At 41.7% G+C, this 24831-nt stretch overlaps 2 protein-coding genes across 4 annotated transcripts in view; both read right to left on the bottom strand.

Moving 5' to 3' along the window:
* The window catches only part of RASGRF2 (Ras protein specific guanine nucleotide releasing factor 2), a 142705-nt gene extending 119433 nt beyond the window's left edge, over positions 1 to 23272 (bottom strand). For 2 of the 3 annotated variants that reach the window (XM_062017545.1, XM_062017544.1), the window contains exon 1: positions 22779 to 23272. In XM_062017545.1, the coding sequence (XP_061873529.1) occupies positions 22779 to 23063 (285 nt within the window). In that variant the 5' untranslated portion in view covers positions 23064 to 23272. The remainder of the gene's footprint in view (positions 1 to 22778) is intronic. The other variant, XM_062017546.1, reaches the window with a different exon arrangement.
* On the bottom strand, positions 14267 to 17850 carry LOC133628740 (uncharacterized). The gene is made up of 2 exons (XM_062017547.1): positions 15560 to 17850; positions 14267 to 14350 (listed from the first exon to the last, which is right to left on the bottom strand). Exon 1 carries the CDS (start codon positions 17596 to 17598, stop codon positions 15583 to 15585), a length of 2016 nt encoding a protein of 671 aa, XP_061873531.1. The 5' UTR covers positions 17599 to 17850; the 3' UTR covers positions 14267 to 14350; positions 15560 to 15582.
* Positions 23273 to 24831: the final 1559 nt, after the last annotated feature.

Below are 24831 nucleotides of genomic sequence, written 5' to 3' on the forward strand. Positions count from 1 at the left end.
CGACAGCAAGTTTTGAGAGTTGTAGAAAGCGTCATGCACGTCTCATTATGATACATTTACCCAGTCATCAGCTGTTGATGCTAGGAAAGAGTGGAGATTGGGCTCAATGAACCTTTGATATGTGGTGGTCAAGCTCGCATTGACATAATCAATGCCCAACTCTTACTACTGTTACAAGAATGAAGACAACATTCTGTAAACTTAATTAGGTAACAATTACAAATGGCATGTAATTGATTTATTCAACCTCTTCAGAAATTGTCTAGTGGCCCCAGCTCCTAAGCATTTTTAAAAAGGTACTCTATGCACCATGATAAATCTCCTCATCTGCAGAGCTAAACCAAACACATAGTGTTTTGCCTTGAGCCACATAAACACAACCAAGTTACACAGCTTTGTTAGTATTTTTGACCCCACTCATCTTTCAGGCTAGGAATTCAAGACATAAACACTGGCTGCTAACAACAAAGTGTACTGCATGACATCCCTACAGAAACATGCGACCCCTTTTGCTTATTACAACAAAAAATACCATAAAATGAAAGGTCTCCAGCCATATGCAACCCTCAGCATTTCCAGATCTAAGTGTAGGTATGTGACTAGGAAACAAATTTAATGCAAGTTTTCCATGTTTTTTTCTTTTTTATGTATAAAAATATTAGTAATATATTAATATTAAAGCGATCATATTACTCTTGCTGGCTGTCAACTGATTCTGGAAAACCTAGTTGGCTTGCTGGCAATCTGGGTAACTATAAAGAAGATGTACAAGCATTATTTTTAAAACACAAGCTGTCTGAGTGACACAAAAGTTACTTATTGATTTAAAAAATATTGAGCAACTTTCAGTGTGTGATGAGTGCCAAGTATAGTAAGTAAGAATTATTACTACCACATTTGGTAGTCCCTGACAATAGCAGTTCATAAAATACATTTAATGAAGTACTTTTTATGAAGTATATTTCATGAAGCATATTTCAGGATTGAAGAAGGATGTCTTTTAGATGATGAGAGAGAGTATACTTTGGAAACATAACAGCAATTTGCCAAAGCTTTGGCATTAACTGTCATGCAATAAATATTAATATAATATTTATTAATATGAAGTGTGTTGCATTTTATGTAATACGTGATAATACACAATATAAGATTTTTTAAAATAAGATATAAAGAGATAAATAAGATCTATTTTAATTCAGCTACAGACCTCTGTATTATTCCAGTTCCAGAAAAAAAATAAAGCAAATACTGGGAAATGTTTCAAAAAATTAAGCCAATGTGGCTTAACCAGTACAAAAGACAATGAATTCAGCATAAGTTTTTAAAATAAATATTTCCACTGCTAAATTTAAGGACATCCTAAGCACAGTTTGCAGTAACAATATCAACGACAAAAAAAAAAAGGGCATCCCTTCATGCCTCTAAGTCTATATTGCATATTTTGTTTTACTGATCACAAGGACTTCTGCTGTCTACTCTGTGTTTATTATGCTAACAGGTGCCAACACTTCCATTTAATCCAATCTGGAATGTCTGCTGCATCTTACTGTGCCTTCCTGTGTCTATGTATGGTAAGCTAAGCATGCCTAGCTCTAAGACGCCTACAGTTATACAGCTTTGGCTCCTCCACGAACAAGCAGTATCTTCTAATTTAGCTTCTCTGAGTTTTTAAGGGAGGATAGGCACTGATATCGATTAATGCTTTCTGTATACTCAAATAGCTGCTATGGGTTTACATGCTTCAAACCTGCTAAGTAAACTTGCTGTTGCCATCTAACAGGAAGATGTTATTTGCTAAGAGTACTTGGATATCTTTGATGACATATATACAAAACAACCTTGTCCCCATACATGCCGTGCCCAGGAACAAGGATGACCTCACAGGTTGCCCAATAGAAAAACGATATCAAAGCAACATGAGTGTAGCAAGGATCTGACTAACATATGAATCTGTTAACGACAGTGCAGTTTACAATATCATATATTTTCTCAGTTACTTCAGAGAGATAGCTTGAGGAACAGCTAATGTCATCAGCATAATAAAAACCTGCAGTTATTCTTGCCTGTCAAAGAGGACTCTTACTAAGGCAGCCAGAGTTCAAAGGTTTCCAGCACAGCTACCTGATGGAAGAAAATGGGCAGAGGACTTGAGACTTTCTAGTGTCAGTCTTTTTTTTTTTTCTAGTAGAAAAAGGTTTTATAGACTATTAACACATGTAATCGTAAAAACTTGTTCCGTGAGACAGTTCTTGTTCAACACAAACATTGTAAACAGATATGCCCACTGTAAGTGACAAAATGGGGTTTAAGTATCTTACCAAAATAGTTGCACCCCTTGAAGTCCTTAATTTAAAAAAAGAAAGAAGAAAGGAAAGAAAACCCAAGAAACAATATTATGTCACAATCTGTTGTACCTCGTTGTAATCCCAAAGTGAAAAACAAGTGAGGGTGCCAACTATTCTAGGCTGAAACTCTCCATAATTTTATCTTTCCAGCCGTGTGTTCTTGTCTAACAGTTCACCGAAAATTGAAAGTTTTAAGCAGATTTCAGATACTCCAATATCCCAAATAACAACTAAAAATTAATATACTCTCACATGAGTAAGCCATAATTGAAAATGCAGCTTCTATATACAATACATGCAGAACTAGATGCTATTAGTGATGTAATTATTACACAGTGATAATAATTTGCTGTAGCTCCATTCAGGGGGTTTTAAGATAGTAAGAAGGTCAGTCTGATTCTGATAAGCATCTTTAATCAAACAAGTCAATTACATTTGAATACACTTCTACGGAGGCTTTCAAAACTCTCTTCCAAATATGTTTTCCATTAATTGTCCGCATTTCCCATAGCACTCCACCCCACTCATATCCTTCCTGACCTGAGTTACTTAAAAATAACCTTGAATCAAGAAAGAACATCAGGAAATATAAATGGAAATGGCAGCTGATCAACCCCTAATAAAAGGTACACGGTATTAGAGCAGATCAGGCACCTGGTCCCACTCGATATATTTAGAAGAGTCTAAATTCTGAAGTCATTTAGTTTAAATAATCCACTCTAGTGAAATTATATGAGATATATACATGGCAAAGGAGAGATGTTTATTTCTGTGCTTCTGATCTAAGAATCATCATTTTTATAAAAGTAAAGTAGGAAGAACCCCTTACAATGCTTGGCTTTGCTTGAGGGTGTTCCAGTGTTGTATGTTTTGCAGCTTCACTACCAGATAGGTATTCCCCAAATATATCCCAAGGAGTGAAGATTTTAAAAAAAATAAATACCACTTGAATACATCATACAGACAAGTAAAGGATAAGCAGAACTCAGAAAGAGAAAGGGTAACAAAGTGATACTCACTAAAGCCAACTAGCATTTCTGACAATTACTTGAATATACTAAAGTTTAACAAGCACTTTCCCCTCTTCCGTCTCTATAAAAAATACAGCCTGAAGAAAATCCAAAGTTGTTACATTTCCCAGGGTAGTAAAACTAGGTATTTTGTAAATATTATTACTGCTTAGCACAAGGAGAAAACAAAGGCAGAAAAACACTGAATTATGGATATATTCCAAGTACTTCAAGACAAGGAAAAAAAGGCTTCAGCTTTAGTTAGTAACAGTTATATCACATTCTGCTCATTAGCACAAAAAGTTTACAGTTAAGTTTACTCTAGTTGCACAAATTTTTCCTGCTACAATTTAAACATTTGCCAAACCTGAATGACTACTTTAAATTTAAATCAGATGGGAAATGATTAAAAAGAAAACAACCTCTCACTCCTACAGAAAACAGAAAAGAACTGAAGTAAAAAAGACATGCCACATATATGCTGCACTAATGTATGCAAAAAGAATGAAAAGCACATCACAAGCACAAAAAAAAATACTGAGAGAATTCTAATCTTTTTTATTTTTCAGAAATGTCTTAGAAATTCTGAATTCAAGTTTTTATTACAGTCTTCAATAACACACCAGCTAAGATGCTGAGTCAATAGTAAATTTCTTCCAGAGAAAGAAAAGTAAGACTGATCACTGTACAGCAACTTAAAACAATGTCCTGGCATACATATTTCATTTCACTCATGATTTTACTTCCTGACAACAAGTGGAGAGGAAAATGTAAGAAAGTGAAGTAGGAACCCTTGCAGTTTTCCCTTACAAATAAAATTCCTACTACTTGGGCCAACAGCTCTGTCTTAGAACTAAATGTCCTGTGTGAAGTTTCAACATCATCTTTTACTTGTTCTCTGAACCTGGTTGGTCAGCCTATTTTCAATCCATATCACTGCAGATTTACCTAACGTATACTTTGTCAGCTGCGTACAACATTGGTATTATGGGAGACAGCATCAAAGACCTTACTAAAGTAGAGCTAAACAACCTCCACTGCTTTTCCATTTTCCACCAAGTCAATGACCTTCTTGTGGAAAGCTATCAGATTGGTCAAGTGTGATTTCCCCTTTGAAAATCCATGCTGACCATTCCCAGACACCTTGTTCCCACCTGTGTGGTAACACTTTCCAGGATGATTTTCTTCATCACCTTCCTAGCCACCATGGTGAGACTAACTGGCCTGTACTTCCCTTAATGTTCCTTTTTTTTTACCTCCTTGAAGGCATGACTGATATCTGCTCTTTTCCAGCCTCCAGGAACTTATCCCAATCACCATGACCATTCTGTATCCCCAAATCTTCAAGTCCACAATGTGAAATTCACTCGAGCAAAAAGTTTGGATACCACTGGACTGCACTAAGATGTCATTAAAGCCTATAGATGGATTCAAAGTCAGAGATTTGTGTTCCTCAGTCATGCAAGAGGTTAGAAATTTTTTATTCTTAAATTAAAATGGAGTAATTTATAGGAAAAAAACCCCTATTTTTACAGTATATAACTGCTAAAAAGAGGTATTATAGTAAGGAGGCAAAGTTCAAACATCTAAACATATTAGGAAAGAGGAAAAAAAACAATTAAAAAATATTGGATGTGGCATGTTTTTGCTATTCTTAACCAATCTCACACTCCACCACAGAGGTCAAAAAGTCACATTAGAAACAGAATGACTTTCAAAATTACTTGGAATTTCTGCATAACCTTGACAAAGCAAATCAGTAGAGCTCCTCCTGGACATTCAGCTTATTCTACAAGCCACTGAAATCAAATTCAAAATTTACTGTTGCATTTGTCTTCATCCATGGTCCTACACATTCCCCACACCCTAGAAATCTAGTACATGACCCAGAAAATTAAAGGTATGGAAATCTGGCAATAGGAAGACCAACTAAGCAAGATAGGGATTAAAAAAAAAAAAAAAAAAAAGGAGCTGAATAACAAAGTGGACTGCAATCATAAGGGTGTCCACTACAGAAACCATCCTCTGAGCACGAGAGGTGAAGGGCCGTATGAAGACTAAGACCCAAGGATTCCCCATAAGACTACAAGTACTTCAGTTGTACCCTCTCGGGTACAATACACACCTCGCAGTGCACTCTCTACAACAGTTCTTTGGGGCTCATACCACAGTACTTTCTTCCAAACTTCTTGTGTAAAAACTAAGTAAAACACATACCTCCTATGCACCATGCCACTGTCAGCATAAGAAGACTTGGTTATTTACATTTCTCCACCCACCTTGAAAACAGCAGTAGAAGGTCAGAATCTCTCAGCAGACCAAGAAATAAAATCCTGTTGCCCTGGAAGCTACTGAAACAGCTGCAAAAGTAGGACACAGGGTATCTGAGAAGCCATGAGAAAGGACACCAGTGATGAAATGTCTTACACAGGTACTTGTTTTAATTCATGTGTTCCATCTTGCTGGCACATTGAGTCATTTTCTAGTATGATCTGAATGAAAGAAGCACAAAGACTAGGCAATCTCATACTGTGTTCCCAGCACCCCACACATAAGGCAGCTCAGAAACACTGCATTAATATTTGTGGGGCAGAAACTAGACTGGGAAGACAAAACGAAAGCAATTTGAAATTTACATTTGGCAAAGCATACATTGAGAGACTCAAAGAGAAGGACACCAGAAACACGAATCAAATGTGTGTACAACCACATAATATTAGCCTAGCAATGAACTGAAATGATTTTGAAAATCCTAGGTCTTGGCAGAGAAGAAACATCCTTCTAATGTAAGCAGAGAACCTGCTATAAATACAAAAAACTTAGTCACCAAAAAAAAAAGCAAACGTAAGAAAGAAGCTCTTTTCAATTTCAGCTAAGTGCATCAAAACCAAACTGATTGAACTAGTAAGTTGTGTGATTGAGGTCAACAAGACTAACAAAAGCATTTTGCCTGGAAGGACAGATTTGCAAGGTGTAACCAGCAAATCCCAATGCCTGAGGGAAATGAAGACATGAATTACAACATGAACACCCCAGCTGTAGGTTTCAGGATTAGGCACTTTGCAGGTCTTACCATGTGTTTTTTCTGTGTGCAGAAACATGCACATGATATCTTATGACTAACTAGGTAACCACTTCTGTGTTCACCCATTAAGCCGCAGATGAACACCCGAAGATACTGCAAGGATAAACAAATATCCCCATGCAGATGGTGTTACCCATATGCGAGCATATGGGAAGCACTATTAGGCCTGCTTTACTACTGCAGAAGTAAGGCAGACAAGAAACAGATCCTCCCAGAGCACACAAGGAGTGAGTGACTCAGGAACCAAATGCACCCAGGACATGCATAACCCAAATAGCCATCCTTCCACTCTGCATCACCTAGACTATGAACCGATGTAAAATACACACATATTTGGATGTCCAAAGAAGTAAAAACAAAATAAAAAATCAAAGAGATATTTGCAGAAAGCAAATGATCTTTAAGAAAACCTATTAGAATCAGACCTGGGAAGATACTGTCTTTTTTAAATTTTGTTTTATTTCCCTTCTATGAAAAGTAAAACTATTAGTTTATTTATTTCACGTGGAATCACTTGGTACTACTCAAAATTGTCAAGCATATCTGAATGGCTGCCTTTCCTTTGTTCACTTTGCTGGCATACAGCCAAGTTATCTGCTGCTAAGCTACAAGTATGCAGTTCAGCATTCAAGGAAGAGTACTTCTCTTTAAAGCATTTTAGTATTAGTATATGTGGTGTAGACAGGACTTCTCTGTAGGTCTGCAGCAATTTTCATACTGCTGATGACAGAGCTCTCTCAGGTCGCTGCACATTCTGGATCATACAATACTGGACACCAGCTAGCTAGGCTTTCCCTCAGGCCACCAAGTAATGCACTTACGAAACTTCCATCTGCAGTAGGCAGCAAAAATACAAGAAAAACTCTAGTCTAGGGCCTGCAAGCCCTATTACAATACAAAACACCTATTACAATAACAGATCAGCACCAGCCTGAGTTCTCTCTATCTGGTTGTTTCCATAACATAAATCAATTGGTTCAAAAACAAAAAAAAAAAAAACCAAAAATCCCACATGTGTTTGTATCTCAATTTCATACCTATTTTTATTTTGGGGTTTTTTGGTGTTTGTTGTTTTCGATTTTTTGAGTTTTTTACATTAGATTACAAAGTCAGGTACACAGAGATTGGGAGAAGTGCTTCATTTGAGGCTGCCTTTTGCACTATTAATTGTCCCATCCGTGAAAGCATAATGCAGTCCTTTATTACACAATTCTTCTTTCAGGAGATCCTCATTCAGTTATTACATGTAAATGAGATATGATTTCATATTTTGCTTTATCTTGATTCTTGAATGAATGTCTTCTTTACCTAATGCACATTAATTAGCAGAATCCTATTCCATTTCTCATGATGTCACTCAGATGCTTCCCTAGAATTGTCACTTTTTTTTTCACAACAGCCAGTGAGGTAAGAAGGAATTACTGCAAATGTGGTCATCACAAAACCCATCCATTTCAGATGGAACTCAGTCTGAATGCCTGATCTGAAAAATCATTGAGCTTTGGTATTTAAATGGCATTTTCTTTGTTTTAACCACTACTTTCACAGAGATCAGTTCTATCTTTGAGCGCCTACCTCTCATCCCCAGCTGAGTACTCAAAGCAAGGAACAATTAATTACTGCAAAACACCTTGTGGATGTGATTTGTGCAATATTTCGCAGAGATTCTAGGCAAAATACAGCATCCAGTCCCCATAAGTGGTGATTTTACCATTAAATCATATTTCTCTTCTTGCAGCCTCATGCTTTACATTCTACAAATGCTCAGAGAAGGAAGAAGCTAAACCAGAAAAGCTCTACAGAAAATTACCACCTTCAGAATGTTAACCACAATTCTTCGGAATGAGAAGGGAGTTCCAGGAAAGAAATAGATCTCCTGAAAGTGCAGAGTGCATCACAACACAGAAGGGTGACTGCTGGGCTGCTCAGTGTCCTCTGACTGCTGGGTGCTTGGATCTTGCATCCCTACAGTCTGTTCATCTAATCTGGGCATACAACTCCTTGTATAAAAGAGACAGAAAACACACAAAAAATACACGTTAACACCTGTAAGGAAGCAGCCGCAGGACCAGCGACTCTGCTCCAGCCCTTGGACTTATAATGAGCTGACACTGTGCCAGCAGTCGCTGGTATCCTGCTGTGAGGTAACAACTCAAGGGAGAAGGCATGTTCTTCTCCAGCAGGCATTAAATTTTGCATCTGCTGTCACAAAAACACTGAGAGTCGTGGACTGTGGAAGTCTGGGAGATTCAAGAGTGTAGAAACAACAGTTCATCTTATCTACTCCCTGTCACTGATCCTCAGCTCACTTGGTGTTCTTTTCAGTCATCATATGCTTCTTGGACACACAGGCATCTGCATGGCTACTGATGATATTGCACATATATCCATGTTGGATTCTTCCATTCATCTGTCAGTTTTTCTTCCATCTTTCTCTTAACTGAGCTTTGATGAGCTGTTTGACCATAAATTTTAAATTCTCCTCAAGATGTTTATTAGGAAGAAGTATTTTTAATATTTCTCTGAAATTGTTCTGTAAGTGACAAATGGAAGAGAATATGACTAGAGCAAATGAAGCTTGCAATTTTCTTGTCATGCCTGAGAGTCCATGAATGCATAGGGTTAAAAGTAAATTCCTGATTTCATTCTAGAGGACATCAGAGAGAGACTGACTGTCAAAGCCATTGTGTTCACTCTATCTCCACAATTCCAGAGAAGAATATAGAATCTTTGCCATTTGCTGAAATGGGAAAAACAACTTGTGTAAGGGAGAGGAAGTGAACAGAAAGCAAAAAGAACCAGTGGTCACTTGCAATCATTCTAAATTTCTTTACATGTGAGGATCCAGCATGGGAAATTTCAGAACTTTGTCTACAGCCACAAACACTCAAGTCTCATGGTTGGCCAGATAAAAAAACAGTTGATGTTCCCGGTGACAGCAGCAGAACACATCACCTGAGGTGCCTGGAGGCAGGCATTTGCACTTGAGTCAGGTGGCTCAGTTCACTTCACACTCAACCAAGTCTTAATTACTACAGTTGGTGGGGTCTGTTCAGTTTAACAGATGCAAACACCTGGTGACTAGCTCTCTAGACTGCACTGACTGTACTGTCTAGGATTTCATTGTTTGCACTGGAAGCTAGCTCACAGGGGGCACCTAAAGTTGCATGAGCAGCATCCTACCCTATGTTCCACTGCTACAAGTATACAGACATTTACAGAGAGCTTATAATTTATTCAAGGAATGCTAAACAGAGGCACATCTTTTAGAAAGCAATATAATGAGCTTACTGAGTTCAAAAGATTGCAAAGGACACACTGCAGTGCAATGGAAATCTTGTGGTAATCTAGGAACTTGAACAAAACTAGGTCAAAACTGAAGAACTATTAAGCAGTAGATTATTTGTGTTACTCCACAGTTATTGCCTTTATACTGCAGTCAGACGCTGCAAAGGCAAAAAATGGACAGAAGTCACTGCTCCACAGTGCCATGAGAAGAAAGGTAAGAATATAATCCCAAATTCTTTCCAATAGTTAGAGCAGCAAACTCTTCAAATGCAATCTCTTTTTTCAAAAGAAGTAGTGGAACTGATTGGAGTTGCCACAATAAAATGCTTCCACTGTAAAACAATGGAAGTAAAATTGCTTATGGCAATGTAGCTCAGTTCAGAATTTGCAGTTTGTAAACACTTGCTAATAAAACTCAGTTCTGAGCTCATGGAAAATGCAATAGAGATATTGAAATGGCTGGCTTGAATTGGGGAAGCCTCTGCTTCTATATATACCAATTCTGTACCTCAAACAGAAAACCTTATGGGATGGTAAATCAAAAAAAAAACATTGTTAGTTAGATTGTAAGCATATGTTCCTAGACATCTAGTGCAGAGGCATAGTGTTAAAAAAAAAACCCTATCCCTCAATCTTCTGCATCAGTAACGGTTGGTAGACAGAAAAAAAACTGAAAAGAGGTACTATGTATAATCTCATTTTCCTTCAAGTATATGAACAGGCAGATGACACTGTCTTTCTGAAAATTACTGTGGCTGATCAACAGCCACAACTGTTGTACTTAAGGAAATGATCTAGTGGTTGATAGGGCTGGAACAAAGGCTGGACTTGATGTTCTTAAAGGTCTCTTCCAGATGAAATGACTCTATGATTCTAAGAGGCAACAAACATGCACTGCCACGGTTTTCAATTCAGACAAAGTCTTCAGGCTCCCCTCCTCACTTCCCCCACCAGGCCTATGAAAAAGTACCTAGACTTGACCCATCTATCATCACTTCAGGAAGCACAATATGAGAATGCATAGAATGTTCACACTGGAAAATGGGTTTGGGTGCCTCAGGCTCCACAGCTTTGAAGGACTGGACACTGACGTGTGCTGCTGTTAGCAGCAAAGATCTGTTGCTAAGAATGGCCAACAGCAGTGGACTGTTGTTTTCAGACCTCTTGATCTTCACCAGTCGGATGAGGTCTATGTGAATGATTCACTGCACTAAGAGTGTACTTTTTGGTGTAAAACTGCTACCCTACATGTGGAAGTCACACACTGGGACGCTGCCTAAAGCTCCTCTCTTGCACTGTAGGCAGTGTCCTGCAGGAGTCAGCTCTCTACACATGCATTACACACTACCAACTGGGTTAGACATCCTTTTTGCTCAAGATGCAATATGCACATACATACCAGGAACCATAATAGGCTGCACCAAAACCTGTCCTATATTTATCTATAACTCACTTCTCAACTGGGTACACTCCCCACTTCTGCATAGTTACAGACAGTCCATGTCATAACACTACAGCAGAAATAAACATTTTCAAGTTAGAATGAAATAAATAAAACTGTGAGGTTTTCTGTCCTCTTTATCCTCAAAATTGGCCCATTACTAAAGTAGGGGGTAAATAGAAAACACTTATCAAATAGCATAGTTCAGTCCCTGGAGAGATTGCAAAGGTTATACTTCTCTATTTATTTATTGCTTGTTGCCTTAGGCCAGTAAGCACCCTGTAAATTCACTGTACAGTTCTGCATAAAGAGCCAGAGGCAACTGTTTTGATGCAGCTTTCCTCGAGCACAATGTCAGTGACTCGTTTTTCCAGTCATGTTGTTGTTGTGAAGGCAATAATCACTCAAAGACGTAGAGGGTCTAAGTAATGCACGTGCAGAGACGTACAGGGGCAACACAGTACAACCACCAGAGTTGACTCGAAGCCACCCTTCCTTTGCTAGCTACCTCCTTATATGCTGCTTCTGCCCATGAGATCACCCAGGGCCCAATTGATTAACTTGCAGCACCTGTTTCTGAAGTAGCATGCCAGCTGCATTAACTTATCCCTACCATCTTTATTCAAGCTGGCTGGTCCAAGCTACGTCTGTGCCTACAATTCCCCCCTTTTTCTTTTTTGAACCAGCCAGCCTTTAGCAACACATTTCAGAATTAAAGGTACATGAAGAAAACAAATATTTTTACCCATGGCCATGAGTTTACAACAAAAGGTCAATAACAGCTACATCGCTGAACAATACAGAAATCCATAAAGTCAAAATAAACAATCTGATATGTGTTGGTAGGAGGGACGCACACTGGCAGGAAGGGATGAGGTCTTGGTAGCTCCACTGATATTTCTTTTTCCTGATGTAGTTCTGGACTTTTCTTCAGATCCTTTAGCATGCTGATCTGTGAGCATTATCAATAAGATGGAAGTATCTCTTCATCTGTTGGTCATCTTAAGTTCTTTAATTCTTTTATAGCTGAAGGAATTTACAGCAGCCTAAGTGGTGCCACAGTTGCGAGGGTTTACATTTTAATAGAGTGATGGATTGAGGGTGGATCACTTGGTTCTTTCCTCAAGATTGTTTTTTCCATTGGTCTTACAGTTAAGTCCTTTCTGTTGATGTGGCTTGATCCATTTTGCCGGAATCCATCGGGGACCTTGATCTGTAATGACACAAGCATAGCCTCTTCCCCACGTTAACAGATCTGCAGGTCCTTGCCACTCTCCAGTAGTGGGATTCTTATACCAAACTTTAGGTTTGTCAGTAAAATCCAAATCCCGACTCATTTGGGCAAAGTGTGTTAATGCCGGTGGTTCATTCCGGTTTGCCACAATTCTGAGATGATTCATTGTATAAAGGGCTTTCATTAGTCTGTCTTGAGGACTCACCCCCTCTTCCCCCGTTTTTTGTTTTTCTAGAAGGCCTTTTAAGGTTTGATGTGTCCGTTCAATAATGGCTTGACCGGTAGAATTTCCTGGGATACCAGTAGTATGTTTAACACCCCATAAGTTTAGAAACTTACGTGTTTTACTGGCTATGTATCCCGAGCCATTATCAGTTTTTATCTCTCTTGGAACACCAAGGACAGCAAAGCAACTCCTCCAATGTCTTATGACGTCTCGAGAACTGTCACTGGTTAAGGCTGTGGCCCAAACCATGGCTGAATAAGTATCAATAGTAACATGTATACGTTTAAATCGCCCAAAAGGAGCATAGACAGTGATATCTGATTGCCATATACCTAATGGTGCCAGACCCCTGGGATTGACTCCTACTCCTAGGCCGATCTGATTCTGGCATGCAGGGCACGTGGAAACAATACCCTGAGCGTCCGATATGGTCAAGTCAAACTGCTTCGCCAGCATTTTCGCACTTTGATGAAAAAAATCGTGCGATCTTCGGGCTTGAGAAAATTTGTCAATTATTGGCCCCGTAGGTATCAATAAAGGAGCTGCCACTATCCTGTCAACAATTTCATTGCCAACTGATAGGCCATCTTTTAAGCCCGAATGGCTTCGAATATGTCCAATATAATAAGCAGTTTGCCGTTCATTTATCTGATGCCAGAGTCTCAGAAATAAGTTATACAGATTCTGATTAGAGATTTCTTTCAACAGCGCTCTCTCTAATCGAGTGACAGCATCGACCACATAGAGGGAATCGGAGATGATGTTTAATGGGACGTCTGACCATTTCTCAAAAGTTTTAACTACAGCCATCAGTTCCAGCAGTTGAACTGAACTGCCTGGGGAGTGGACAGTTAGATTTTGCCATTTTCCATTTTCCCACCAAACCACTCCTGCTTTGGCTTGGATCTTACTGGCGTCGGTAAAAACAGTCAGGCCTTTAACGGGTACTGCTGATCTCAACGGCCGGTCTTCCATTTGAAACTTAACAGAGAACAATTTATGGGCCGGATAATGATTATTTATAGTTCCTGGATATGACAATAAGGCCCACTGTAATTCATCAGATTGTTGCAGTGCCCAGTTCAAGAACTCATCTGTGAGAGGAACGAAAATGATGTCTGCCTCAATCCCTGCTATTTCCAGCAGACGTTTCCTGGCCTTAACTATTATTTTCGCAATTGCCTCAAGCCTCGTGGTAATTGTTTTTTGTAAATTATATGGCAAAAATATCCACTCCAAGATCCTCAATGGGTCTTTCGCTACTGAATCCCATTGCATCAAGATTGCCATTACATGCTGGTTTTGACTTATCACAGCAATGTTAATTGACAAGTCAGGATCATATCGATGACTGTAATTATTGACTATCTTGCTTCCTATTTTTTCTATTGCTTGGATTTGCTGCCGAGACAGTCTTCGCGCACTATCAGCCTCTACTGAGCCCTTTAACAAAGGCATTAGTGGCGCAAGATCCTCATTTGTGATACCACATATGGTTCGTACCCATTGGATATCACCTATCAGCTTTTGAACGTCTGTTAAGTTAGCAATATCTGTTTTAATTGCCACCTTCTGAGGATAAATGCGCGCATCAGTGATAATATTACCTAAATATTTCCAAGAGGCATGCATTTGTACCTTCTCTGGCGCGATCACCAACCCGGAGTTGCTTAACTGTCGGTTCACTTCTTGTAGAATGCGATGCTGGTCCAGGTCTTATCCTGCAATCAAGATATCATCCATATAATGGTAAAATAAGACACGAGGGTATTTTTTGCGCAGAGGTGCCAGTGCCCAGGCAACATAAGTTTGACAAATAGTTGGTGAGTTCTTCATTCCCTGAGGTAAAACAGTCCATTGATATCGTTTTGCTGGCTCTTGTTTGTTAATCGATGGTACTGTAAAGGCAAACTTCTCACTGTCATCCTCATGTAAGGGAATTGTGAAAAAACAGTCCTTTAAGTCAATCACCAACAGGGGCCACTCTTTTGGAAGCATTGCAGGAGAGGGTAATCCTGGCTGTAAAGCACCCATGTCCTGCATCACTGCATTAACAGCTCTTAAATCATGTAACAGCCTCCACTTCCCTGATTTTTTAGGGATAGTAAAAATTGGTGTATTCCATGGACTGGTGGATGGCTTAATATGACCCTTCTCTAGTTGTTCATTTACTAATTCATGAATGTGGGCGAGCTTTTCTTTGCTTAGCGGCCATTGATCAATCCAAACTGGTTTATCTGTTAGCCAGGTTAACTTCAGGATTGGTCGCCCATCAATGGCCGCCATTAAAAATTTTCATTTGACAAACGAAAGCCCATTTGGCTTAAGGCGTCTCTACCCAAAAGCCAAACTGAAGTATTCATTACATAGGGCCTAATTTGCACACATCTATTCTCTTCGCCCTGTATACATACCGAAATCAGGTCTGTGCTAATTTTTGTCATCTGTATTCCTCCTACTCCAACGACAGGGGTGTCTAAATTCTCTAAAGGCCAGCTTTTTGGCCAATAGGATAATGGCACAATAGTAACATCTGCTCCCGTATCCAGTAATGTGTTGTACCCAACCATGTGTTCACCATTTGGATGTTGGAATACAACCGTCTGAGTGGGCTTTCCCTGTGAAAGCGGCACCGCCAGTCTTACCTCAGGTACTCCAGTGGATCCAAAACCACCGTCTCGACGCTTACGACTTCCTGCGAAAGGAACTTTAGCTCTGAAAGGAACTAATTGCGCTATTTTAGTTCCTTTAGGTATATGAACTGGTGGCTGCCAAACTTTAACCATTATTCCAATATTTCCTTCATAGTCTGCATCAATTACACCGGGGAGCACAAAAATACCCTGTCGAGAGGCCGATGACCGTCCTAAAAGCAAAGCGCTTAATCCATAGCCAAGGGGTCCATTAACGTTAGAGGAGATAATTGTTACCTCTGTGTTGTGGATGGTTACATCTACTGCTGTTTCCACATCCACTCCTGCGCTTCCTGCAGTGGCTGATCTGAGGCCATCCAGGCAGCTCTTGGTGTTGAAGGGCGTTTTTGTGTCATCGCGCTCGCCCTTTTTGCGCTCGTCAACCCGTTTCCCTTATGCATTGTTTGTCTGGCCACTCGAGAGCGGCACTCAGTGGCTCTATGGCCAAACTTGCCACATCTGTAACAATTACCGTGAAATCTGCCATTGGACCCAGATGGCCTGGCGGAGCTGTTTGTCCATACCAATGGTCTGGACCGACATTGATTTTTCACGTGTCCTATTTTTCCACAGTTAAAGCACTTTGGCCTCCGATCTCCTTTGTGGGCTTGAACTAAAGGTTTCAATGCTGTTGCCATTGCCTCAGCTAAATGTGCTGACGATCCTACCCTAGAGCAGGCTTCTATCATGTCGACCAAAGTTGCTGTCCGCGGGAGAGCCTGCAGGATCTTTTTGCAGTCATGATTAGCGTTAGCAACTGCTAAGTGTAATCCTATTTCCGCCTTTACTTCAGCCGACATGTTTGGTATACGATCCAGAGCTGCTCTTAGGCGGTCTAAGAAGGTCATGAAAGGCTCATTAGGTTTTTGAATAATAGTTGTATATGAGGGAACTGGCACCCCCATATCAGGAACAATCTTAAATGCTTGACGTGCCAGTGTCTGTGTTTGCTGCAAGATAGCTTCATGCAGCCGGGCTTGTACCTGAGGATCAGCGAATGCTCCTTTACCCAGCATCATGTCTGCTGTGACGACTCGCCGCGGATCTCCCTGTTGTAAGTCCATGTTTTCCACCACCGTCAGATCAACTCTTTTTTCCCATTCAGACTCCCATAATAATACCTGAGTGGGCTTCAGGAAAGTTTCTGCAAGCTTCCGGCAGTCAAATGGAGTCATTAACCCACTGGCAAAAATATGATCTAGTAATGTCTGAACGTATGGGTTGGACAAGCCATATTGCATTACTGCTTTCTGGCCTTCTCTTACCAATTTCCAATCTAAAGGTGCCCATTGTCGTTTTCTTTGTGCTGTTATTACTGGAAAGGCTTGCGGAATAAATTCGCCTTCGATTACCGCATCACGTATGAGGCCTCTCCATTTCTTAGCCGGATCATAATCATCTGGACGAGGATCTCTGAGTACCTGTGGGGATGAAACTTTAATCTTTGTTTTGGTTAATTCATTAATTCGTTCCAACAGTTGATTAGCTGTTGCTTTTGGTTTTTCTATCAGTTCCTCCAGCTGGGCCAAAGTGTGTTTCATATCTTCTCCGTGTTGTATTAACTCTTCCTTTAATAATTGTCTTTGTTGATCTTCACTAGAAGTTGGGGGTGATGATGGCAGAGGGATACACTCAGGGATTGATGAGCTCAGGGGCAACGGCATATCATTTGTAAAACGTACCTTTCGTTCTCTGTTAGGTACTCCTTCAGGTATAGCAGAAGGGTGGGATGGGGCAGGATGGTGAAGGGTGGGTGGGAGGGGAGGAGAAGCAATGTGTGTATTCGGCTCCTGGACGGGTGCTCTAGGGGGTTCTGGGGGAGGTGGGCTCACATCCATGCTCTCCTCTTCCAGAGGTGGAGCCGAGGGTATTACAACATTATCCCCTCCGAAGAATCTCTGAGTATTTTCTTCTAGAGGTGGAGCCGATGGCACTATAAAGTCACCACCTCCAAAGAATCTTTTAGCATCCACTGGGAACGCAGATGGTGCAGCAGCTTCTGCTTTCATGGCAGCAGCGGCAGCACGCTCAGCTTCTAGCTGGTGTATAATGGATGATACCAATTTACACAAGCCAATAGCATTATTCAACATGTCTCCTAGCTTTTCCCAGTGTCCTTTTTCATATACTTCTTGGGGGGAAGCAAAGAGACCTACTTCCTGTCCCCATCTTACAAGCCTTAGCAAAGGCTCTCTTTCATAATTGAATCCTTTTTCCGCAAGGATATGCTGGAGGGTGTCAATAGGACTTTCCTCTTTGCTTAGCATTTTTCCCATTATATCAGTTTGCTCAGATTACTTGCCTTTTCCAGCAGAAATCCAAGTGCTTTTCTGCCGAGGGTTCTTGATCCAACCGATTCAGCGAATCACGTCGGGGTCACCAAATGTTGTTGTTGTGAAGGCAATAATCACTCAAAGACGTAGAGGGTCTAAGTAATGCACGTGCAGAGACGTACAGGGGCAACACAGTACAACCACCAGAGTTGACTCGAAGCCACCCTTCCTTTGCTAGCTACCTCCTTATATGCTGCTTCTGCCCATGAGATCACCCAGGGCCCAATTGATTAACTTGCAGCACCTGTTTCTGAAGTAGCATGCCAGCTGCATTAACTTATCCCTACCATCTTTATTCAAGCTGGCTGGTCCAAGCTACGTCTGTGCCTACACAGTCACTCCTTAAATGCACATCAAAACAGTTTGATTCAATGTATTTGTTGAAAGTGCCCACAAATTACATTGTCTCATGATAGTGACCAGTTGTTGGGGCGGGGACAGGTATTATCTGGGAAAGTAAATAAGAGTTAATTACTCCAAAATTGTCTTAATGCAAAAACCATTTAGAAACTCTTTCATGAGAGGGTCTTACAAAAACACTAATCCAAATAGCACTAATATTTAAAAACTTTTCCACCAGCCATCTTTTTTTATTAACGCCTTCTGTTGAAGGTAGTTTATCAAAAAAAGAGATAAATTAACAGGAAAAAAGTCCAACTTTTTTTTTTTTTTCATCTCAGGTAGTAAGAAGACAAACTAATGTATTATTTTTTAAATGCTGAGGGAAATTTCTAAAACACAGGCATCTCTGGTGGACTTTTTGCACTGAAACATGCCAGGGAGTTACCTGCTCACATGTAAGCTGTAAAATTTATGGATAACATTACACCTGAAAGTGGCAAGCTATCTCACCAAAAAGGTACCACCACCCCTCAGCGAGCTACTGCGTATAACAGACATAGGATGCTGAACAACACAAGGCAGGGGAGGGCTTGCCCAATAAAAGTGAAGAGATTAACTTTTAATTCATTGTATCTCCAGGAAAAAAAATGAACTTTAAGCACTGTTGCTAGGTTTTACATACACTATATTAGCAGAGAAGTACAGCAAAAGCTGTTGATGGCATATGCCTGCCTTATCACTCCAAAGAATGAATGTAAAATAGAGAGGTTTCAAACACCACAAAATCACCATGTCCTTTATAAAATAAATACAGAGCTACAGTAAGCAGAAAAAATTGGATTCTGTTAATCTGTGGGGAGACAGACTTAATACTGCATTTAATTTTGCTAAGTGGGAGGAAGATTATTGCAGGCAAGATACAAAGAATAGTCTTTGCTTAAATTGTATAACATTTACAAGCTTAAATACAGTAAGACAGTTATTAATAATATCAGAACATTTCCATGTATTTTATTCACAGCTATGAAAGAACCTAAATATACAGGCCTCCTCCCAATGCAGATAATCATAATAATAACAACAACAACAACAACAACAACAACATTCCTCTATTCACTTGCTTCCAATAGTCTTAAAAAAAAAAATCTATGAACTTGCTGGATAGAAAGTGCCAGTCCCTTATGAAACACTGCTGAAAGTGTAATTTTTAGGCATTTTTACTTTACTTTCGAAAGAAAGCAGCTACTCACTGAAACAAAACCATTCTCTTTCCAGAGTTTTTCAAACAAAATCTGGAATTCATTCTCATCAAGTCTACCATTGTCACAGTGGAGGACTTGTTGGTAGCTGTACATGTTTACAGCCTACAGTTCCTGTGGGAAGAAATAGTTTAACTAGTATCAGAATTTAAGCTTTTCACATTTAGCCATTTTTATTTTTGTGTCCTAATTTGCTATTTGAAACTCAGCTTCTTTCACACCACTGTTCTTTCAGTAAAACTATTTGATCTGAAATGCAAAAACTGAAGAGAGAGTAACACCTGTTTGGCATTTACAAAAAGTTGTAAAAATCTATGGGAGATCAAAGCATTTTTTTCTAAATATAAAACTAAAAACAAAAACTCCCCGTAAAACTCATTTAATATCTGCAACATAATCAATTCGATCCCTTATTTTCATAACATCAACTGATTCATGCATTATATGGTTTCTTAGTATTGAGAAAGGTACCGTATTTTTCAAGTTTGCTTTGAAGCAAAAATCCTCCTGAAGGCAAAAAATACACTAATGGAATTAGAGGAAAAGAGAGAAGAAGAGTACACGCTGTCATTATTTTAGAGGAGTTTTTCAAGCTATGAATACTTTAATCTTATGAAGGCATTTGACATCTTCCACAAAACAGTTGTACAGGTCCCATAATGTTCTAATGACCCCTTGTGATGAACTGCTGGGAGGGCGCAACAGCACCAGAAAAATCATGTGAAGCCATTAAATGTGAGATCATTCATCTGCTCAGCTCACTGGGAGATAGATACCCAAACCTGAACACATCTTTGACCAAAATACAGTCTTTTGTATAGGGAAGTACAGCTCCAACACTTTCCCCACTGCTGTGACAACTTCTCAACTTAGTTCTTACCTGGCATAGGACTTGACGATCAATCCTTAAACAACTCAAGCTAAAATTAAAAGGATAGGTAAACTAAGGAAAATACAATCAATTTGTTCTGCATGCATTTTCCAAAATCTTCGGTTACATAACTCAAAGAATATGCATTGCGTTTTCCAATATTCACTCAAAGGATGCTGATTAATCTCTCTCACGTGATTAGTTCTTATTCTTCTCTATCATTTGTCTACTTCTATAGCTTGTATCACACTAATGTCTAAATTACTGAGGTAAATGAAACCCAAAACAAAGAGGTTACTTCTCACTCTTTTGGAGAAAGGAGATCTGATTCTCCGAAAATGGCATTGAAAGCTCATCTTTTTTAATTCTATTAATACATTTGTGTGGTTAAATCAAAGCAAACTAAATCTAGCCACTATTTTTACACTGGCAGTAGCTAACAGGTGCAACACTGAGTTTTCATGATCATCTAATTAAAACAACTTTATCTTCTGTTTCTGTTAATAAACTGAAAGTTCACGGGTTATTATTTTACACCTGTGAAACTATGAACACAATTTCTGAATAAAAAGAGCTGTTTAATTTTCAAATAGCTCTTTTTTCTTGTGACTGATCAGTTTTAGTTGCTGAGTTTCCAGTACACCTTAGTAATGGTTTGTATTGACATGAATATACGAACAAGGGTGCACATTAGTGAGTAAACATCTGTAAAAACAACTAGCACCCAAAATCTTCATTCTGCATCAAACAAAAGATGGGCAAAAAAATTTTTTCTATTTGCCTTGAAAATCGGACCTAGGATCCCAGGAGGGGGTGGGATGGGGGGGGGCGGGGGGAGGTGGCAAAATGTTCTTCTGTCTATTTAGTAGCAATCTCCTATTGTTTAAAATGTAAACATATTTATATTTAAAGCAAAGCAACATTCACCTTCATCCGCTGCAATTAATGTGCCTCTGAACCACTACATGTAACTTCAAACAACTCAGACATTTATCACTATAAAAGCACAACGTGAGAATCCCAGGGAACATATAAGGAAAGAGTTTATATTCACAGTTATCTTGGTCAAGCCATAGCTTAACAACACTGATAAACAAGGGGACTAAGCCAATATTGAGCAGACAGGGAAATATTCTAATTCCATTTTGTCCACAGCATTCCAATATTTAATTTGTCAATGCTTACAAAAATATGCCTCAAAGCAACGAGCAAGAATGTGACAGACAAATTTGACAGAATTACAACCATCCCAACTTCCCGAAGTTCACTCACTTATCTATGCACTATCTCAAAGGCTGCTTAGGCACTCAAGTATTTCTTCTAAATCAGAAAACCATTAACATAAGGCAAGTTTCTAAGCCCTCCCCACTAAGTTATCATGGTAGTGCAGCCAGCAGATGTGCCAGTTTTCAGAAGCTGACTTCAGTCTGTGTCCTTTCCTTGCAATCAGCAGGAAACGCCTGCATCCAGCACGAAACCGCCCTCTGTATGTTACTCAAACTTTTCCAAACCAGTTTGACACCTGTTTGGCTTCTCCTATTCAGGGAGAAAGGCATGCCAGATGCAGATTCAAACACATTTCAACCAGGCAGCAAATTAGATGAGGAATTCACATGAAGCAACAGGAGGTGTGTGGTTAAGATACCTAATATCTCTCTTTATGCTGAACAGCCACAGTGTCCCTTTCTTCACAGTTATGTAATACACAGACAGCATTTAACCACTCGCTTGTTTGGCACATGCATATCAAACTGATCAGCTTTCTCTGGAGGCTGGTAGAATTTGGTGGTTCACACATTATGAAGCACCGCCCCTCACGGGAATGAATCCCACCAAAGCCCTCGGTGCTCTCCGCCCGATGAAAGCCACGCAAGATCTGGCTCAAGCGTTGCACCACCATTCCTATCAGAAGCACCATCGGCTTTGCAACACCTGCCTGGTAGAGAACCCGCTGGCCGCAGCTCAATGGCGTAGGCTGCAAATCAGGGCACGCACTTGCCCTCTCCTCCCAGATGCTGTCCTGTTGGCTCATGGAGGGGTTCCCCTGGGAAAGCTGAAAGCCTATTAGCTCTCACAGCATCACTGAGAGAGGCACCAGACTCACAGCTGCCCAGGGGTGAGCTCAGTGACTTCTTTGAGTCCCTCTGTGTTGTTTTGGCACTTTGGCCCCTCACACTTTCTAGTTGCCGAGTTTGGCAGAAGTGCTGGCATCGAGGTGACTAAACATCTGTTTTGTGAAATGCTGCTTTCCAGGCACCCTAGTGAAATAAGGTGTGCTGACACTGAGGAGGAAAAAAAAAAAAAAAAGAGACTGGGAGGAAGGAAGAGTTAATAGATGGGACAGGAAAGCCACCGGCCTTGCAACTTTCTGAGAGGCAGCTGGTATTTGGAGCCCTCCGGGAGTGGCACAGACCTTCTCTCCGGGGCCTGAGGATGGCCTGCAGGAGATGTGAGGGGAGGTGGTCCGCGGAAGCGCTCCGCTCTCCCCGGGCACAGCGGGACCGCTGAGCCATGGCACTCCCTGTCTCCCCCCCCCCGCCTCCATCCTTCCCTCTCTCCCTTCCGCCCCATAGCCCAGCCCGGGGCGGGCGCTCCCGATGCTGCCCGAAGGGAACACGTCGGCCGTCGGGCTTCCCCCGGGGCGGTGGTACCTGCTTGTCCAACGCAGCATCCTTAGCGCTGCCGGTTGCGCATCCCTTGGGAGCCGGCACCCTCTCGCAGTTGCAACCCTCCAGCATGTACATGCCGGCGGGCCGGGCGCTCTGTTCGCCCTCGAAGTAGAACAGCACATTTTGATAGAGGGCGAACCACTTCTCGTGCCAGCGGTTGGTCTCCGCCGTCTTCTTGCTCAGGTAGCCCCGCTTCGTCCCTTCCTTGCGGGCCAGCAACGCCAGGTACAGGGCGTGCCCCTCGTTGTACCGCACGCTCTTCTGCATGGTGGCCTTCAGCTTGCAACCGTTCGCCTTCCCTGTGTCCCTCCCTGCCTCCGTCCGTTCCTCCTTGCCGCCGGGGCCCGCTCGCAGCCCGCCCGGCACCGGGCAGCCTCGGCGGACGCTCAGCACGTCGACACGGGCACAGGCACGGGCAGGGGCTGTGCAGCGGTGGCAGCGATGCCCGGCGCCAGCACGCACCGACCCCCGCCCCGCGCTCCGCCCGGCCCCCCGGGGGCGGCCGCCGTTAAACCCGCCGCGGCATCCCCCCCCCGCCTCCCCCGCATCCCCGGCCCTCCCCCCGCCCCGCTCCGCCTCCCCTCCCTGCACCGCCTCCCCAGCGCCCCGCGGCGCGGGCGCGGGCAGCTGCCCCCCAGGCAACTCCGGCGTGACGTGGAGGGATCAGCTCTAAAATCCGCTTTGGAAAGCGATTTAAAGAGCAAAGTCGCCGCCGCAGAGCCACGGTCCCTCCCTCCGCCCGGCGGCGGGGCCGCCTCCCGCCCGACGGCAGGGGTGGGGGTGCACGAGGGATACTGCACGGGGGTGGGGATGGGGACAGGGCACCGGCCGGCAGCTGTGCGCTGCGGCTGGACGGGACTTGGCGGGAGCCGCTCTGTGTTTGGGGGCTTACGGCTGGATTCCCGATAGTTTTCGGGATTTTTTTTTTTGGTTCTTGGAGTGAAAATCTTGGAAAGCGGCCGGGCTGGGTGAACGCGGCAGCGAAAGTCGGTAACTTCGCTTTCCAGCTGCGTGGCGAATTAAAGCAAAAGCAAGAAGCGAAACCCACGTGAAATACCAGAAACCCGTTACTTTTAACCCAATGTGCACACTGATGAACGGCTGGACAGGGGGAGGGGAGCGTTGCAGGAGGTCTCACCGCGGGGAACTGTGTCCCCGCACCTTCCTGGGTATCCGTCTTGCAGACGAATAACCCGGCAAGAACGGCGAAAGCCCTCCGAGTGCCAGGGCTGGCTTGCTGCACGCAGGGACAATTTATAGATCCCAACTCGCTTCAGGCTGTCGTGGGCTGCACCACACAGGATCGCGGGTGAGGAGGGTGAGGACAGCCGCCAGCTGCGGGTATACAGGAGTAGGATTGTGTGGGGACAGCTGAGAGAAGAGGGTGGCTGATCTCCCAGAAAGCCAATCTGGATGCTCTGTGCTTGGAGAGGAGTTACTCGGGTTTATTTTTTCCACCGAGTTTAGTGAGGCTGGCAGCAGGCACGGGGTTGTTACTGTCATCAGGACTGTGGAATGAGGTAGGAGCAGACCTTGTTTATAACAAATAATCTCTGGCAAAGGAGCTGGTATCAAGAATTGTTTTACATAAAACATAAGCGATATGGAAATTACTACCAACTCGAGCATCCTGAACCTTTAATTTAACAAATTGTTTAAACTTCCTTTTAAGGTTCTTCCATGAAAAAGCATTTCAAACTCTCACATTTAAAAACATGGTTTGCATATATAGCTTTCTGCTTTTTACGTCTAAGAAGGAAAACTGATTCTCATACTGACAGTCAGAACAAAAAAACTACAATACTCGGTGTGCTATATAATGCACAGAGCCTGCTAGAAAACATTCCCTATGTGATCGCCATCAGCGATCATGATTTTGAATGTTATTTACAGGAACTGTGGACCCACATGGAGGTTTAAGGCTCTCATTCTGTGAACAGATAATTTTGTATTAGAAGAAAAAGAGACACCAATCCTGATGGAAGTGGCTGGTTTGCCTCGTGGCTTGACATTGTGAAATTTGAGGTTAATCCAT

This window comes from Colius striatus, chromosome Z, assembly GCF_028858725.1.
Source record: "Colius striatus isolate bColStr4 chromosome Z, bColStr4.1.hap1, whole genome shotgun sequence".
NCBI lineage: Eukaryota > Metazoa > Chordata > Aves > Coliiformes > Coliidae > Colius > Colius striatus.

Coding starts and splice junctions, on each gene's coding strand:
- LOC133628740 (XM_062017547.1), bottom strand. CDS start 17,598: ATGGGAAAAATGCTAAGCAAAGAGGAAAGTCCTATTGACACCCTCCAG.